We start from the raw sequence: 16665 nt of genomic DNA, 5'->3' as shown, positions 1-16665 counted from the left end.
CAAGCTGTAGAAGTATTCAGCTTTTACATATTGTAGCAATGCTGCAAGCAAAAGAAGTTATTGGGAAATTTGCACATTCCACTGAACTGGAATAAAAAGGATTTTTAAGTGGTGTTATATCTAGTGCTTCTAAACATTAGTTTTGTGGGTGCAAAACACCTGTTCTGCAGTTACTAAAAAACATTCTTTTGATACTTTGCCATCCTTTCAGCTCAGAATGTTGTCTTTTTACATTTAAGTGACATTTTGATGTAAAATAATGTTTAAAGTAGTATGTGTCTTCTAAGTGAGCTTTTAAAGGTAAGGGGTAGTTTAATAAATTGTGAGTGGATGTGCACAGTCACATTGAGATACATCATTCCTAACAACTGGAGCTTGGATGGCTGTTAAGAATTAGTTCTTGTGTCAAATTGGACCAACATGAAAAGTCTAAAAGTAAATTACAGTGGAAATCCTATGTAGAAAATTAACAGAAATGCCTGAATATGTTACCACTGAGATTCTAGTCCAAAATTCTCATCTGTATAAATAAGTGCAGCTTTCCCTGGGGACACTTGTACTTGAGTGAGTTTTTTTGACAGACTGTAAGACTATCTTAAACTGTTGAAAAGCTTAATAAGATTGGAATAGAATGTAATCAATCCTTGGAAAATTTGCTTTACTTTCTGGTTCCTTTCCCTTTGTCCCCTATTGCCTTGAATTTGATTGGCAGATAAATAAGAAGCCACTCAATATGGAGAGGTTGTCTTAATGATACCAGCCTGGGTGCTTGCTGGATTTTTCTGTTTGTTTTTGTTAATAACAAATGCTTGTCTACTGTCATACTTCCTTCTCTGACCTGCATTTTTCCTCTGCTGATCTTCCAGATCCACTAACATTTAGCAGAAGAATATAGAAAAACTATAGAAGAAGAAATTGGCACAGCTGAGAGGAAAAGTAGATTATGTAAACTGTCAAAAAGATGTTCAGTAAGATAAAGTTAGGTCAGAGCTGGCATCTTTTTAGGAATTAAACTGTAAAGTTGTAATTAGTAGTCAAGAAGTCTAGACCTGCTGCTGCTAAAAGAGATTTAATTAAATTAAAGCTACACAAACAAGGAGGAAGAAAGGACAGGGTAAAGGCAGGATCTTGCAAATAGCATTTTTTTTCTGTCACTTACCATTGTATGCATATATATGTAACCTGTACAGATACGTACAATAATAAAAATTGGGTCTGGAAAATGATGCTATGTTATAGCTGCATTTCCTAGAACATCAAATTGGATAAACTAGCACTTTGTTGAACCTTTAGACGTGAAGGAGTAGATTTTACATGAGGTGTTACTGATATCTGTTTCCATGTAGAAGCTGTTCACTTCTAGCGTAGGTAGGGCGTAGCTAAGGAGTTACTGTGTCAGGAACACTTTTTCATCAGTTGAGGAGTTGTGGGTTTGTCACAGCAAAATCTGAGGCATTGGTTAACTGTTTAACTTTTTAAATTAAAAGGAAAGTAACCACCCCTGTAAAACAAAGTTTTTAACTGCTTAGTCTATTAAGATGGCTGTTTTCAGTAGACCATGCAAATTGCTTACCTACCTTTATATGAATACAGCAGCAGCATTGCTGGAATCACGTTATGCTACGACTTCACTTCAGGATTGGCTTGTCGTAATGCTGCATACCTTCTATCCAGGCTATACATGCAAACCTAAAAATTTAGATCTTGCTTTTTATCCCAAGAAGTTTGGCATAATTGGGGAATAAAAACTATGCTCAAATTCAAGTAAAAAATCAAATTTCTCACAAACCTAATTTCTTTTGGTTTAATTAATGTAAAACCAAGTTTTTAATAATATTAACAGCAGTATGCATGAAGTGAAAAAGTGAAAAGTGGTAGTGCTGTAAATTTTGGAAGAAGTTCTTGCCAGAATTGTTTTCCTTGTCCCACTTTTTCTTCTTGCTTTAGCTAGCTAGCTTCATTGCATTCTATTCTACAGTGAATGTCAATTATATATAAACCCAGTACCAGGAAGAGACTACTGCATGGGCACAGAAAAGATATAAAACAATTACTATGCTCATTCATGAGCATATGAGAAACTGTGCAATAGGTAAATAACACATACAAATTGCATTAGGAATGTCTTTACTCTGTTCAGCTGCTGCTAAAGTGAGACTTGCAAGTTAGCTAGTACAACTTTTATCCATGTAATATCTAGCCATATTTGTTACATAAAAAGAATGCAGCCATTTAACAGTTTCAAGCTACTCTCTCTGCTTAAATTTAGGCTTGCAAGATGCATTCTTCTAAGTTGCACTTAATGTATTATGAATTGATTTTGAGCAGCAATGGCCCCTAGTTAATTTGTTCCTCGATTTCCTTCGGTTTTTTTGTCTCTTTGGAGGCTTTGTTTTGTTTGTTTCTTTAGATTAAAAGGTCTCACTACTTTTCAGTGCTGCTTGCATTGTTCTAAGTTTAATTTTTATATCCACCCCGATTTTTCTCATATTTTTAATTAACATTAAAGTTGTGTTTCCTCGCATCTGTGGCATGATCTTCAGTGTTTACGGTACTATACTAGAGGATAAATTTGGATAGAGACAGGAAATAGCTACCTCTCTTGCTACTACCTTACCAGGCACAGAAATTCCTTTTTGGGAAATGTTTCTGCAAGGGGCAAGAGGACTTTCTCACTCATCTTTGTCACCTCTTTTCCATTCCACCTCTGATTTGTTGCTGCTCCATTTTCTTGCTATGCAGTCCTTTAGTTGATGGGGTCAAGTTCTGTCATGTGTCACCAGCAAGTGCCAGTTTAAATTCAGCGTAGGATTTTGTTTTGTTTCCGGCAGGTATATCAGAGTAGCAGTACTTCCATCCTCAGCTGACATCAGATGTCTATTCCGCACCAAAGTTCATCCTGCCATGGAAACTGTTTTATTCAACGAGATATTCAGAGTAGCCATTTCCCAAGTGACATTACTACAGAAGACACTGAGAGTAGATGTTTGTGCTGTTGGTAGAAGTCATCGGGAAGAATGTTTGGTATGCAGTTTTATTTCTGGCATTTTTGGCATGCATTTGTTTATAGTGTCCCCTCTTATTTTGATGGTCAAGGCTGCTAAAATTCAACAGTACTTGGAGACAAACTCTGAAGCATAACTTAGCTGTTGCTACAGTACTTAAGATACTGCCTTTCTCTGAAATTCCTGATACAGAATCTAATCCTGGATGGCAGTTCTAGGAGGTGTTTTGATAATTCTAACACTGCATTACCTTAACCCTTTTAATTACGGATGGATATTCTGTCTTTGTCATTTTATACGTAAAACCTCCATAAACTTCAATGCAACATTACCTTAATGCTAGATTTTAAAGCAAAAGCTGAAAAAGAGCCACAGGGGGAAAAAAAAGCAAACTCTCATTATCACAAACTTGTCACAAAGAACAAACTACATTACGTTTTTGCATGTTGTTTTAAATTATATGATGAACACCTTTTTGGTTTTTATGATCTGTAGAAATAATAAAAAGGTATGACATTCATAGATCATCCCATTGGGAACTGTCATGTTTTAAATTTTGTTGTTAATCGTGGTCATCACCTAATCAGTGATGCTCCATTTACTTTCAAATTGCTTTTGCATGGTCTGGTACAACTCAGTTTAGTTTTTCACCATGAGAGTGATTTTAGTAGCACAGTGAGACTTTTTTAGTTACAACAGACTGAAGAGATGCCGGAACCTGCTGGGGTTCATCAGCTCCAACTGCTGGGAACAGCCTCTCACTTTCAGAAATGTAGAAGTTAATTCCTGGGGATGTGTTGACCTTTTTCAGTATGTAAGAGGTTTCCCCTCAGGAAAGGGAAGGGCAGCAGAACAAAAATGGAACAGAATGCAGGATACAAAGGTGAAGAAAAAAACCAACAACAAAAACAAAACAAAACAAAAAAACCCCAAACAAACACGGAAGGCAAGGGTTAATCACAAGATCAAATGAAAGAGTTGGAAGTACCATCCCCAACAGAAAGCCCTGGGCAACATGACCAGAGTCTTGGCAAGAACTATGTGTGCAGCCCAGTAGCTGTGGAGATAATTTGCCAAAGAATAGAGGATTTTAATCTCCAAGGCACAGCCCAAACATGTGTACTTCAGAAGCGTTCCCAGAGTACCAACTCAGTGAATGTCAGTGCTTGTCCAAATGAAAGGGTTTCTTAATCTTTTACTGTCTTTTAATCTCCTCCTTCACTGGTTAGAGCAAACAAGGTCATCCATTATTTACCACATGGATGATTTTTGTGGTGGGACAACTAACAATTGTTTCCCCATGAGTTGGTGCTACAGGCTTCATTGGCACAGGTTTTCATAACTGAATGCAGCAGAAAGCAGGTGTGTGCATTACAGTAACAGAGAGGGCAGTGTGTGCATGTGGGGAGAAATTCTGCGGACTGAAATAAAGGATGGCAGAATGGACAATATGAAGGACTTTTCCATGAACTTCTATTTGTTTATTTTGACTGGAAGTGGATGGAAGTGGAAAATTGTACAGATAAAAAGGGAATTAAGATTCATGTCAAATTTGTCCTGTTTTACATGGTAAGTACTGTAGAATTTATTTTCAGCTGTTTTGTAGAGAACAGAACAAAGTAAAACTTTTCTTCCCCTTTTTGTGCAGGCAGGAACTCAGATCAGCCTGGCAGATTTATCATTTTTGGATGAGACCTGTACTCTCTGGTACAACCTGTTGCCTGGCAAGCAAATTCCTGGCAAAAAACCCAAGGAACAAAATGATGAATGCATCTTTCTGTTAAGCAAGCAGTCACTGCACTCGCTGGACTTGGTGAGCAATGGGTTGGCTATTACTGCAGCAGCAAGAAAAAATCCAGACACTCCAATTGTACCATTGCATTGTGATTATTTGAATGTGTGAATTCAAATACATCCTCCCCTGAAGGTCCAAGGCCCTGTTTCATGGGCAGTTTTGTCTAGAGTGACTTTGTGTGTGAGTAGTTCCCATGTGGGGTGTCAGACTCTTTAGCCAGGGGGATATGGCAGATGCTTTTTAATGGGATACAAAATTGCATTCCAATTTGAAACACTTCGACTGTGTTTCTTTATAAAAAGAATATTATTGAAGAGCATCCTAAAGTTTACCATTTATTTTCATATGCCCAGATATGAATACCCACATCAAAAATGTCAGTTTATTAACTATTTGAATCTGCTTATTTAAAACCATTGCACTTAAAATGCTGTTTATGCAAAACACATACTAATTCTTCTGGTTAAAGAAGCTTTTCTGCTTTAATACCTTCTTAAGAGAACTGCATTAAAATGTAACTTTGAAGAGCACTCTTTTTTCACCTCAGGATATTACAAGTATGAGAGGGAAGAAGAGAAAATACATTAAAGTATGAAAGGAGCATGTTTGATTGCATTATTGTTTTAAAACCAGTCTATTTTTGGTTGATATTTACTCTATAAAAACAATAATTTAATGTGCTATACACTGACAATTCAAACACTTTTTACTTGTGAACTGGGTCATTGTTTCTGCTGACATCAGGGAGCAGCAAGGTAATGCAGCTCTTGCAAGAGTTGTCGGGTTTTTACCTGTTATGTGTCACTCAATTCTGGTTTTATCTTTTTTTCCTTGTGAGCAGGATGCTGTGTCAGCTCTGCTGGAGAGGACATCTGCTGAGCTGGAAGCAGTAGAACACGAGCTGGCTGAAGATGATGAGGAGGAACAGGAGCAAAGGGGCTCTGAGAAAGACTGGTAAAGCCACTTTTCCTCCCTCGTTGTTCGTGCCTGAATGATTCGGCTCATTCTTCCTATTCTTAGACAAACAAAAGGGCTGTACTTTTGGAGATTATAGACTTGTAGAATGGTTTGGGTTGAAAGGAACCCTTAAAGATCATCCAGTCTAACCCCCTTACCACTGGCAGGGACACCTTCCACTTGACTGGGTTGCTCAACGCCACATCCAACCTGGCCATGAACGTTCCCAAGGACAGGACACCCACAGCTTCTCTGGACAACCTGTTCTAGTGCCTCACCACCACTGGAATTGGAGTCAAGCCTCATTCTCTTGTGTGGTCAATTAATTCATGTTCTTCTAGGTTTACAGTGTTTTGGCTGCTCTATTAACTCCTGCTACCAATGCTCCTCCATTCCATGTAAACCTATGAAACCACTTGGGCAGTCTAAGCCACTGGAGGTGTAGCAAAATGTCTCATGTTATAGTTGCATTAAGTGTGATAAGCAACTAATAGGATTTGAAAAGAGAGCTGCTGTCTGGCAGAGTCAGTGTGGGTGTGCTTCTATTGGTCTTGGTTTTGGAGAAACTGTGAGCTTTCCCAAGAAACAGATACCTTGCTAAATTGCTATTTGAGTTCTCTTATTGTGCAGTTTTTTAACTGCAGTGTAGAAGTAAATACATGCTTTATTATGGGGGAGGGGGAGACACACTTGTTTGTTTTATTAATTTATTATAATGAAATTCTTTCAATGTTATCAACATTACAGCCACTAAATGTAATGCAGTGTTGTTATAATGATCTCGAGGGTGAACTGTAGTAGCACTTCTTGAGTTTTGCTGGAGGCTGCAATGAAATGTGCCTTCACGTGAAGTTAGTGGAAGCATTTGGATGACAGTTGTTTTCCCTGTCAGGAAAATGCATACTTTATGAGTGCAGGTCTAGGCCTTCTGATATCTTTCTCTGGTGAACTTTTTCACTTTGAGAATAAACCTGGGTTACTTCTGTTCATACAGGCTAGAGATGCTCACAGAAGCCTCTGATGAAATTGTGGACGAAGAGGAAGACAGCATTAAACTGGCAGTAGAAGGCAGCTGTGCTGATGACATGGGGTTACTCATCGATGCACCAGAAACAAATGAAAACAAGGACAGAGAGAACACCGATGAGGCTCATGGGGGCCAGCAAGCTGCTGTAATACTAACACTGGTGAGTATCTGAAAATTTACATTCCTCCATTATCTTGCTGTGTCTGAAGATCTATTTCTGAGCAGTTAATATAGAAGTCTGCTGTATCTGAGCATTTACAATTTGATGTGGCCTTTGCTGTAGCAGTAATCAACATGTACTTGTAGTGAAGTCAGTGTGGTCACTTCTGAACTACAAAGAGGATATTTAACAGACAAGCTAGGCAGAACTTCTAAGTCCAAAATAATTAACCAAAACTCTATCTTCACTTTTTTGTTGCATAGGGAGAATATTCGAAATACAAGTGCAGTTCAGTAGCTTCAGCTTGTACACATTTAAAATATTTCTGCATATCTGTTACTTGTTTCCTTTTTTTTCCCCCTGATTCATCTGATAAACAGGGGGAAAGACAAAACAGGGGTCAAGATCTTTAAACCAATGCGGGGATTTCTTTATTTCTTCCTTCTGTTTTAGGGTGTGAAATACAAAAACCAGCTTAGCAGAGAAAAGGATGGAAGATTAATGAGCAGAAAACTCAAAAATGTGTGTTAAACTGTGTACTATGGAACTACCCAGACACTGCACAAAACAAATTCTAATTCCATGTTCTTGGTAATTGTTGTCTTTAAATTATATTCCACTTTCCTGGAAGCACTTTTAGTAACTTTTTAGTAAACATATCCCTGATGTAGTAGCACACACTCAGAAATAAAATTTTTGGAACCTTTCGGCACCTTAATAAGAACACTATTGCAAGTGTTAAACCCACAGGCTCTGTAAAACAGCAGAGGTAAAAACGTGAAGAGTGACATCTTGTTCCTTCAACTTTGTGACAATACAAAAGTTCAACACCTCAGTGGGATTGCTGGAAATTGTAATTAACTTGCAATTAACGTGGCAAGATGCCAAATGAGCTAAGGCCATGGTATTAAAAGGACTGACAGTCTGCTGGGTAACAAGCAAATATAGATCAAAGCCCTAACTTGGCAAGGGGAGACATCAAGGACAACATGGGAAGGTTAGACACGCACACAAGTACTTTGCTAAGCCTGGGCTGGATGGACCTGAACAATGAGTGAAAGACGTAGCAGACACCATTGCACAGTATAGATCTTTGTGTGCCAGATCCTCTTGGGGTTGCAGTTGTGCTATTTAGGTCACTGTATTTATCATGTGCACTTTGAAAACGATGAACCTCATTAAATTACCAAAGTTGAAGAAAAAGCCCTAGTGCACATCAGTAACATTGGATGTTCCAGCTACTGCAGAACTTGGTCTAGCCTGGCAGTCAAGATAATTGCAGTATGTAAGCAAGCACAGGCCATGCCATCTACAGAAGTGGGAGTACCTGAGGCTCCCTGTGGCACATGTGGGGCAACTGCAGTAGGCAACAGGCCATGCTGAGGGACAGCAGACAGCAGGGTCTTTTCCCTGTGTTCACAAGGCTGGTGAAGCTCTGCAGATTGCCATAAAGCAGCCCTGCTGCTGAGGTTTGGAATGCATGGCAGTATGTCTGGAAGAACCTGAGCAATATAACTTTCCCAGCTGCCCCCTTTCAGTGTGCACAGGCACCATCTCTAACATGACAGAACTTTGGTCTTCTGCAAAATACAAAATAAAATAAATATAAATGCACAAGAATAATGTCTGCAAACAGCAAAGTAAAACATTTGTTGCACTGTGGTTGCATCAGACCATCTGTCTGGCAGCAAAGGCCTTTTGGCAAAAGCTTTGGTTTTATTGGCTACAAAGAATACCTTCAAAGTCTCTCCACACAATGTTAAGCCTTTTGAGAATTTTGTGTTTCTTTACTTAATATAGCTTCTCTGTAAATGCAAGATGCTTTTTGCTGCTAACCTTTTTACATTTACTGCAAAATAACAAGAATGCTTGTAAAATCCAAAGGCACAAAAACTATGTAGTGACATGTATCTGGATACAGTAGGTCTTTTAAACTAAATTTCATTTCATAGGTTGATAAAGAGACCAACACTGAGGAATCGATTAATGAGAACACACCAGTCCGACCCAAGGACAGAGCCAGCTGGAGCTCCAGACAGCGTCCCTTTGTCAGGAACAGCATGATAGTGCGCTCACAAACCTTCTCTCCAGGCGAACGGAACCAATACATCTGTAGGGTAAGAGGAAAAACACTTGGAATGAAGAGCTATTAACCGAAGAGTCATTTAACTTCTTGGGAATGAAGCATTAATGACAGTGAGTCATGTACCAATTTTCCCTGCAAGAAGCAGAGCCTGTGCTTTCTCTAGAGTCTTTCTTTCCCTAACTGACCTGATGCATACTAGAATTGACTTTCAGCAGAGTTGCACACTCTTGCAAAACATCTCTACTAGGGAAAAAAATACATCCTATTGGAGACAAGTAACACAGATGCCTGTGCTGGCTCTCTTCAAAAAGTGTGTTTCCCTGCACATCAGCAACTACAACACTCATAGCAAAATAATTTGTTAAAACATGAAATAGAATTCACTGTAAAATGCCATTGCATTACCATATTTTAGTAATGCAACCATTTAAGGGTAACAGTGTGGAAAGAGCTCAGTCATCAATTTTAAATATCGCTTTGTATCTCAACTGGTTTTAAATCTATGCAGCCCAAATCCTGCTGTAATTGCATCTTTGAAAGATGTGCAAGTGCTGCCTCAGGGCTGGGTTTTAAACATGGCTTTGGCAGCTAAGTTCCCAGTCTCTCTAGATCTATGGTAGTGTGGAAAAAAGAGATTTAAATTGTCAGCCTTGTTGCTGTTAAACTAACTGTAAAACTTGTGTGTTTAAAGATTTAAGCATGGATTACCAGCTCTATAGATTTTAATTACAGATAGCCTAGAAAAGGCAGTTTATTTTGATCTTTAGTTTCTACAGGTTGCTCATACAAGTATGACAGGTTTGGGGTTTTTTTTAATAATACTTATGCTTTAATTCTCCGGTTCAGTTAGAGGCAGTTATCTTAATCATTTGGGAACATTAAAGTTGATCACTTCTCTGTGATTCTCATTGGCCTAAAAAAATAGATTGATAGTCAATACCTACATACTTAAATAACTATTCCATATACCCTCCAGAATGAAACACAGCAGATTGTTTTCTAACAGTCTTCACATAATTTGCATATTTGCATTATTGGCTGAATTCAGAACCTAGCCTTCATCTTAATTCCTGTATTAGAACTTAATTCCTAAATGGAAATTAGTAGTATTGGCAAAACGTGTAGCCTTAGCTTACTGCCTGTGTAGGTCCTCAACAGGAAGAAAAACTAGTTGCTCTGGTAGTTTAGTTAGTGTAAATTCTAGCAGTTTTTCCATCTGCAAAAGTGTTGGGCTTTTGTATCTTTGAACATTGCTACATACCTGCTGCCAGAAGCCAAAATAAGAAAAAAAACTTTCCTTGAATAAACAATTTTTTTTCTCGTTGTGTATGGTATTGCCTGGAAGCAAAGTGCCCTGGGAAAAAAACACCTTTGCACAGATGAATGTTTTGCAGTTTCAGAAATTCTTGTTGTCCACTGCTGGGGCTCCAGAGTGGGCACTGTAGCTGCAACCAAATTCACAGGGAGGGCGGAACAGTGTGAGTCTCTCCAGTCCCAGACCTCAGTTTGCATATCCAGCCTTGCTTTTTGGTGCTGTACAAGAGGAAATCACCTGTTGGATACACTCTGGTGAGCTGTCAGCTGCTCTCGATTCAGAAGTGATGGCCTGGCTTTAAGAGAGCACCTACTCTCATATGATGTTCAGAAAACACAGAGATCTTGGAGGCCTAAAGGACAGAACCAAAATCTGTTGGCGCCTTTAAAAAAAATCCCTTGAAAAGTGCTTAAAGAATATCAGTGATGATAGCTGCGTCTCTGTATCCAGGGGTAGCTCCTAGTAGTGGCTTATGGTAAAAAGACAGATTTGTCTCTTGAGAGGTGTGCTTGTATTGCAAGAGGTTGTGTTTCTCACCCTTAGCTCTCAGCCAGTCCTGTGTAAGCACGCTTTAGGACTCTGGCTTCACATACTGAAATGTTAGCAGAGTGATTCTTTTTGTCTGTCCTTCTCTGAAGAGGAAAAATACATATCCTGCAGAGAGATGCTTCTGTTTTCTCTGGAGGTTACCACCTGTCAGATGCCAATGCATCTAACAGTCACTCTGCACTGATGGATATGGAACTAATGCTGAAGTTAAGAAGAAGCTACTGCTGAGCTGTGGCACATAATTTTGAGAGGCAGGAAGTGCTTCTGAGGGAAGCTGTAGGCACACCTGTATTTGTTACAAATAATACAAAAATACTGCTTGTTGGACAGATGCATGTCTACAGTAATTTACCTTCCCTGTAGTAATTCATTAAAAGCCTGCCCCAGGTAAGTGAAATTCATAGTTTGTATCTGTCAGTACCTAATAACCATAGTTACCTTCCTTGCATTCCTAAAGAGTCCACTTGCTCTTTACTTACTATTAATTCAGTAAGATCAATAGTTGTCTTGTGTAGGATTAGAATTTTGGAGTAGATGCTGATTCTAGTTGCAGATTTTTTTACTTTATACTAAGAATACAACCTACATGTATATCAACACTGAGGTTCTCTTGACTGGGTATTTTGACACAGATGTATATGAATGTCCTTTATTTCTCTTTTTGTTGTGTACATTTTCACAGTTGAATCGAAGTGACAGTGACAGCTCAACACTAGCCAAAAAGTCTCTCTTTGTAAGAAATGCCACAGAACGACGGAGCCTAAGAGTTAAACGGGTATGTGCTCTATTAACAGGACATGGTTTAGGACAAAGTACAGGGAGAGAAGGAATACCAAACAACTTAAAGGATATGCTTTATTGAAAGTTTTTCAGCAAAACCAGTGCAAGTACCACGTGTAGTACTGTAGTTTCACATTGAAATCTTAACACAGTGGTCCCAGTCCTACATCTTCGCTTTCCAACAAAGCGTGTGCTGTTTTAGTTGTGGCTGAAGCCAGCAGGCAGACACTGCTGCTCAGCATCATGGCATTTGTTGTTGAACTTGAGTTACTGCCAAAGGGATCTGGGTTAAAGAACCTGAGTATTACAAAGTCACACAGGGAGGCTTATACTGCACAAAAGTCAACGCTAGCAACGTACATCTGAAGCAAATTTTGGTGGAAATTTCAAGGATTTAGATGTCCTTTTAAAGGGATTCACTCTTTTCCAAGTGTTCAAGTAGAAAAAGAATTGAAGAACAAGAGAGTAAGATGCTGTTTCTCTTGCATGAAATTAATTCTTACATAAATTGAGAGAGTTATATTTTGATCTTAATTGTAACTAGAAAAATAGTCCCATGGAAGGCATGTTACCAGGTAGCAAGATTGCATTTTGCATAGAAAAGAAATACTAAATAGTCTGGGATGGCTTCTCCTGCCTGACTTACTCATATGAAAAGTCACTGTGAAAGGACAGTAAATACTGTGAAATACGCTGAAGAAATGCATGTTTACGGAGTTTGTAACATTGTGTGTTTGGTTAGGCCTTGAAAAAGCAAATGTTTATAAAAATAAATAATGTAATTGAAATCTATGGGGAAATATGTGTAGTGTTGGGTCTCCTGGCAGTGTCATCCTGGGGATCAGAATGTTTTTATTGGTTTTAATCTATAAATTGTGCACCTGGTTGGAGAAACTTTCGCATTTATTTTTAGCTAGTGACTGAAGAAAAATTCCAGGATACATGAATTTTTGTACTTAAAAAAAAAAGACTGCTAAAGAAAAACAAAAATAAAATTTGAGCTTTTCTGACTGTATTATGTCAAACCCTCCTCTAGCCTTTCTATATGTTAATTTTTATTCTGTTTCCCAAATGATCCAGCCTGTTTGCCAGCCGATCATGCGAAGAGCTACGCAAGAATGCCCCGTACGCACTTCCCTTGACTTGGAGCTGGATCTCCAGGCGTCACGCACAAGGCAGAATCGTCTGAATGATGAGCTTCAGGCCTTGCGGGACCTTAAACAAAAACTTGAGGAAATGAAAGGCAGAGGAGAGGCAGACCTTCCCCTGTGTGTGCTAGAGGACGAACGTTTCCAGAAACTCTTGAAACAAGTTGAAAAACAAGTATGAGCAGGTTCAGATATGTGTGAATAAGTAGGCATATATGCTCCTAACTTTGCCTTAAATTTACTAAGGAATTTGGTCAATCGTGTTAAAAGATTTTTACAGAAGCTGACATTTGACTAAATACACCTCTGAATTACATAATGTAAACTGTTTCTTTACTGGTCAATACTACAGCATTTAAACCTATAATTTTAGGTAGTATTTTTCTAGTGCCCTCTAAATACTTTAGTAATTCAGAGTAGCAGTTCTATTATTTGGAGTAATAGTTGTGGTTGCTGTAGTAAAATAACATTTACTTAGAAGTTAATTTAAAATTCTTACGTTCCAACCATACTTCTACAAACTTGTGTATGCTCTCTATCCTTCAGCGTCGTTTGGTTTGCAGGCTGCACAGAACTTGTATTCAAAAGATGCTTGTAACAGGTAGAGAGAGGCAATGACCATTACTTAGAGTGGTAAGGGCATGTGTAAAAGGCTTATTTCTTTATTCAGGACATAAAGAAAATTTTGGCAAAGGAAAGCCAAATTCTATTTTCTATGCAATGGTCCCTAAAACAATATAAGTATATATGCACTGCCATAAGGTAGGAAGATGCCCTCATGTGAATAAAAGAGAAGAAACAGGATAGAAGAATGAGATGCAATGGTAAGAAGTTGGGATGTGGAAAATTCCAACAAGATACATCAAAAAGATGTTGTAGGGGTTTTGTTATGTTTTTCGAAGGTTGTTTGTTTTTTTAAATCATTAGGGAGATCATAGACTGGAATAGGGGCCTAGAGAGGTTGTTAGAGGAGGAAAAAACCCAACCAAGCAAAAAAACTTCCACTCAACGTGCACAGTTGGAGGTATTCATGACCTAACTGCTCTAGCATCACCTACTCTGAGCTGGAGCTTGGAGTGTATGCCCTCTGGAGCCCCTTTCCCATCCATGGCAGTCAATGTACACCAGTTTTCCATGAGGGCAGGTTGTGAGTGACAGCCAGGAAGGGTCTGTTCTCTTTAGCTATTTATGGTTGATAGAAATTAGTGTTTTGATGACACCAAGCTATTGAGAGTAGTAAAAATGGAAACTTTTTCGTAAGGTGCAGAGGTCTTCCTAATATGTAAGCAATAGTTGTTGGAGTTCTTTTGTTGGTTTGGTTTTTTTTTTTAAAGCTAAATGTCAGTAAATAGCCTTGTGTAGAAGAGGGAATCCTAATGTTTACATATACAAAGAGGAGCTCTGAATTAGATGTTAGGAATGCAAGACTCTGGATGTAAGGAACAAAAACATCAGCAAAAACATCACAGCAATCAGCAGATGTCGAAAAGCAAATAATACAGGAATGAGTAAGAAAAGAATTTAGAACAAAACAAATACTGTTATGCCTGTAACTTAAACATTATTCATTTCTTGTTCCCCTTCTCAAAGTGGAAGATAAAACTACAGAGGGTCAACAAGGATGGTCAAAGGAGGAAACAGCTTTCATGTTAGGAGTGGCTAAGTAGCTACAACTGAAGTGTATACAATCACGAGTGAGATGGAGGAAAGCAATAAATCATTGTCTTTTATTCTACAGGAAGTAGAGAATTGAAGAGGTGGCAGCTTAAATGCAAGCAAACGTAGCACAACATTCAGAAACTAAAAATGTTTTCGACAGAACATTGAGTGCTGCAAGTTTGCACAGGTTCAAAAGTTTATGATTTTATAAATTTTATAAATTCATGGAAGAAAAATACATCAGAGGTCATTAACTGTAATGTTACCATATACTTCAAGAAGCCCTCGAATGTCTAACAGCTTAGGAAACAAAACCTTCTCCCAATATGTTCTCCCAACCCTGTGTTTATGCTCTGTTCTGTCTTCCTGTCTCTCTTGGTATCTGCTGTTCACTATAGTTAGTGGAGTTCTAAAATTACTATAAAGCACTAGTAGAGTTTAGGCTGAGCACTGACAAATGTCAGAAAATACCTTGGGCAAAATGGGGTAGAGTGCAGTGTTAAAACATCACACAGTGTAACTGTGGGTTTTTTACCATGTGAATTCACTGAATGAATGTGATCTACATTTTAATCCATAAAAATAGTAGCTTATAGAAAAGAAGTATAGCTAAATTAATTCAGTTCATAGTTTATATCTAATGGTGGATGCAGGATAGAAATGATAATTTCTGATTGTTTAATTTAAAACTACTCCCACTCTAAAGCTATTCCCACTAGAACATAGTATGACTCTGCAACATTTAATATTATGAATCCTTTGGATTTGTGGTTTATTTCAGCTGACTCTTTCAAGGCAGCAGATAAGTTTGTCACATTTTATATTGCTGGTGTCAGTGATCGACAGCATTACACACACTGCCGTGAGGAATAAGGGCAATAATATACATTCCTAAAATATATAGAGGCAGTAGCGCAGCATCAAAGTCCTCTTTTCAAAGGTAGAAGTCAGAACAATGATCACAGTCACTCCACCTCTTTGAAGAGTGCTTACAAAGTTTCTAGAAATATTTCTACCCTTAAAATTGTTGCCTTCCCCTGTGGAGCGAAACAAGCCTGAGAATGCTGTACTCTGCTGTCAGTGTTTCCTCTTGGGTTAGCAAAACACAGCAGCCTCGAGAACATTGTCATAGATTATTTTTTAGATCCTGCAGGCATTATAATGGCACAGACTAATGCAGCAGCTGGAAACGCCAGAGAAATTGAGAGAGTCTCAAGTGGAAAATGAAACCGCAGATGTGGGGGATGTTGAAAATCAGTGGCTGCTTGCTAGCACTCAGTTACTCTGCTTGAAGCCAAATACAGAGACTCCATACCTTCCCTCCCCTTCCTACCACACCTTCCTAAGTACAGCAAGTATGTAAAGCCCACTAATACCTGCAGATCAGAAAACAGTAGGTAATTCTGTGCACCAGAAGCATTTTCTCTTGTTTAGATTGGATTTTTGTGAGAAATCATGCAGTGTTTTGAAGTTTGTCTTAACTCCTCATACAAGTAAGTTTTCAGACACCTGCTGTCCTCTGAAGGACTTCTTCGTTTATATCCAAAGAGATTCCTGTAAAGATCTGTATGTATCTTCTTTATTTCTTTTCAGTACATCTTCTGTGTAGAGGTAACCTGTAGTTGTCATTAATACCACAAGTATATTCTTGTTCCAGTGTTTTGGTGTTTAGCACAGTTACAATTTTTCCTTAGATTCAGTTTCTTCTATACAAAAAACATGGAAGAACGGGACAGGAAATAGTGTTTTAGCTTTAATTTTTATAGTGTTTCTTCTTTGTCATCTTAAACTAATTTAAGCTTAAACTAAGCCCAGATAGAGGATTCCAGTCTGCAACTGGAATCTGCACTTATTTTTGGTAGATAAGCGCCAGATTTTTGGGACTTATTGAATTAGTGTACTTTTTTATTAGTGTACATTTTATTAGTGTACTTTTCCATATTTTATATAGATCACTCAAGAAACATGATGCAAATGCAAACACAGTCATGTACTTACTTTCTCCTATGCATACTCCCAGAGACATTGGGCTGAAATCCAAGTTTCTCTGAGAGCATCCTGAAAAAATAAATGGATTCAAAAATGAAAAAAGAATACATGCTAATAGAGAGTATGAAAACAAAGAAGTCATCTATGCTGTTAACCTAAAATGCAGTAGTCACAAGAATCTCATGTATAGTTAGG

The 16665-nt window shown here is 38.2% G+C and overlaps 1 protein-coding gene and 1 long non-coding RNA gene across 6 annotated transcripts in view; one reads left to right on the top strand and one right to left on the bottom strand.

The window, feature by feature from the left end:
• The window catches only part of WWC2 (WW and C2 domain containing 2), a 104377-nt gene that overhangs the window by 81173 nt on the left and 6539 nt on the right, over window positions 1–16665 (top strand). For all 4 annotated transcript variants that reach the window (XM_051790418.1, XM_051790417.1, XM_051790420.1 and 1 more), the window contains 7 exons: window positions 2832–3024; window positions 4654–4818; window positions 5642–5754; window positions 6752–6944; window positions 8897–9061; window positions 11577–11669; window positions 12755–12997. In XM_051790418.1, the coding sequence (XP_051646378.1) occupies window positions 2832–3024; window positions 4654–4818; window positions 5642–5754; window positions 6752–6944; window positions 8897–9061; window positions 11577–11669; window positions 12755–12997 (1165 nt within the window). The remainder of the gene's footprint in view (window positions 1–2831; window positions 3025–4653; window positions 4819–5641; window positions 5755–6751; window positions 6945–8896; window positions 9062–11576; window positions 11670–12754; window positions 12998–16665) is intronic.
• The window catches only part of LOC127472356 (uncharacterized), a 50340-nt gene continuing 49540 nt past the window's right edge, over window positions 15866–16665 (bottom strand). For both annotated transcript variants that reach the window (XR_007904973.1, XR_007904972.1), the window contains 2 exons: window positions 16480–16539; window positions 15866–16187 (listed from right to left, as the gene is read on the bottom strand). This is a non-coding gene — a long non-coding RNA (uncharacterized LOC127472356). The remainder of the gene's footprint in view (window positions 16188–16479; window positions 16540–16665) is intronic.

The sequence above is a fragment of the Manacus candei genome, unplaced genomic scaffold, assembly GCF_025592945.1.
Source record: "Manacus candei isolate 608988 ecotype Guabito, Panama unplaced genomic scaffold, ASM2559294v1 h1tg000028l, whole genome shotgun sequence".
Lineage (NCBI taxonomy): Eukaryota > Metazoa > Chordata > Aves > Passeriformes > Pipridae > Manacus > Manacus candei.
This window is presented reverse-complemented; position numbering and strand designations above follow the sequence as displayed.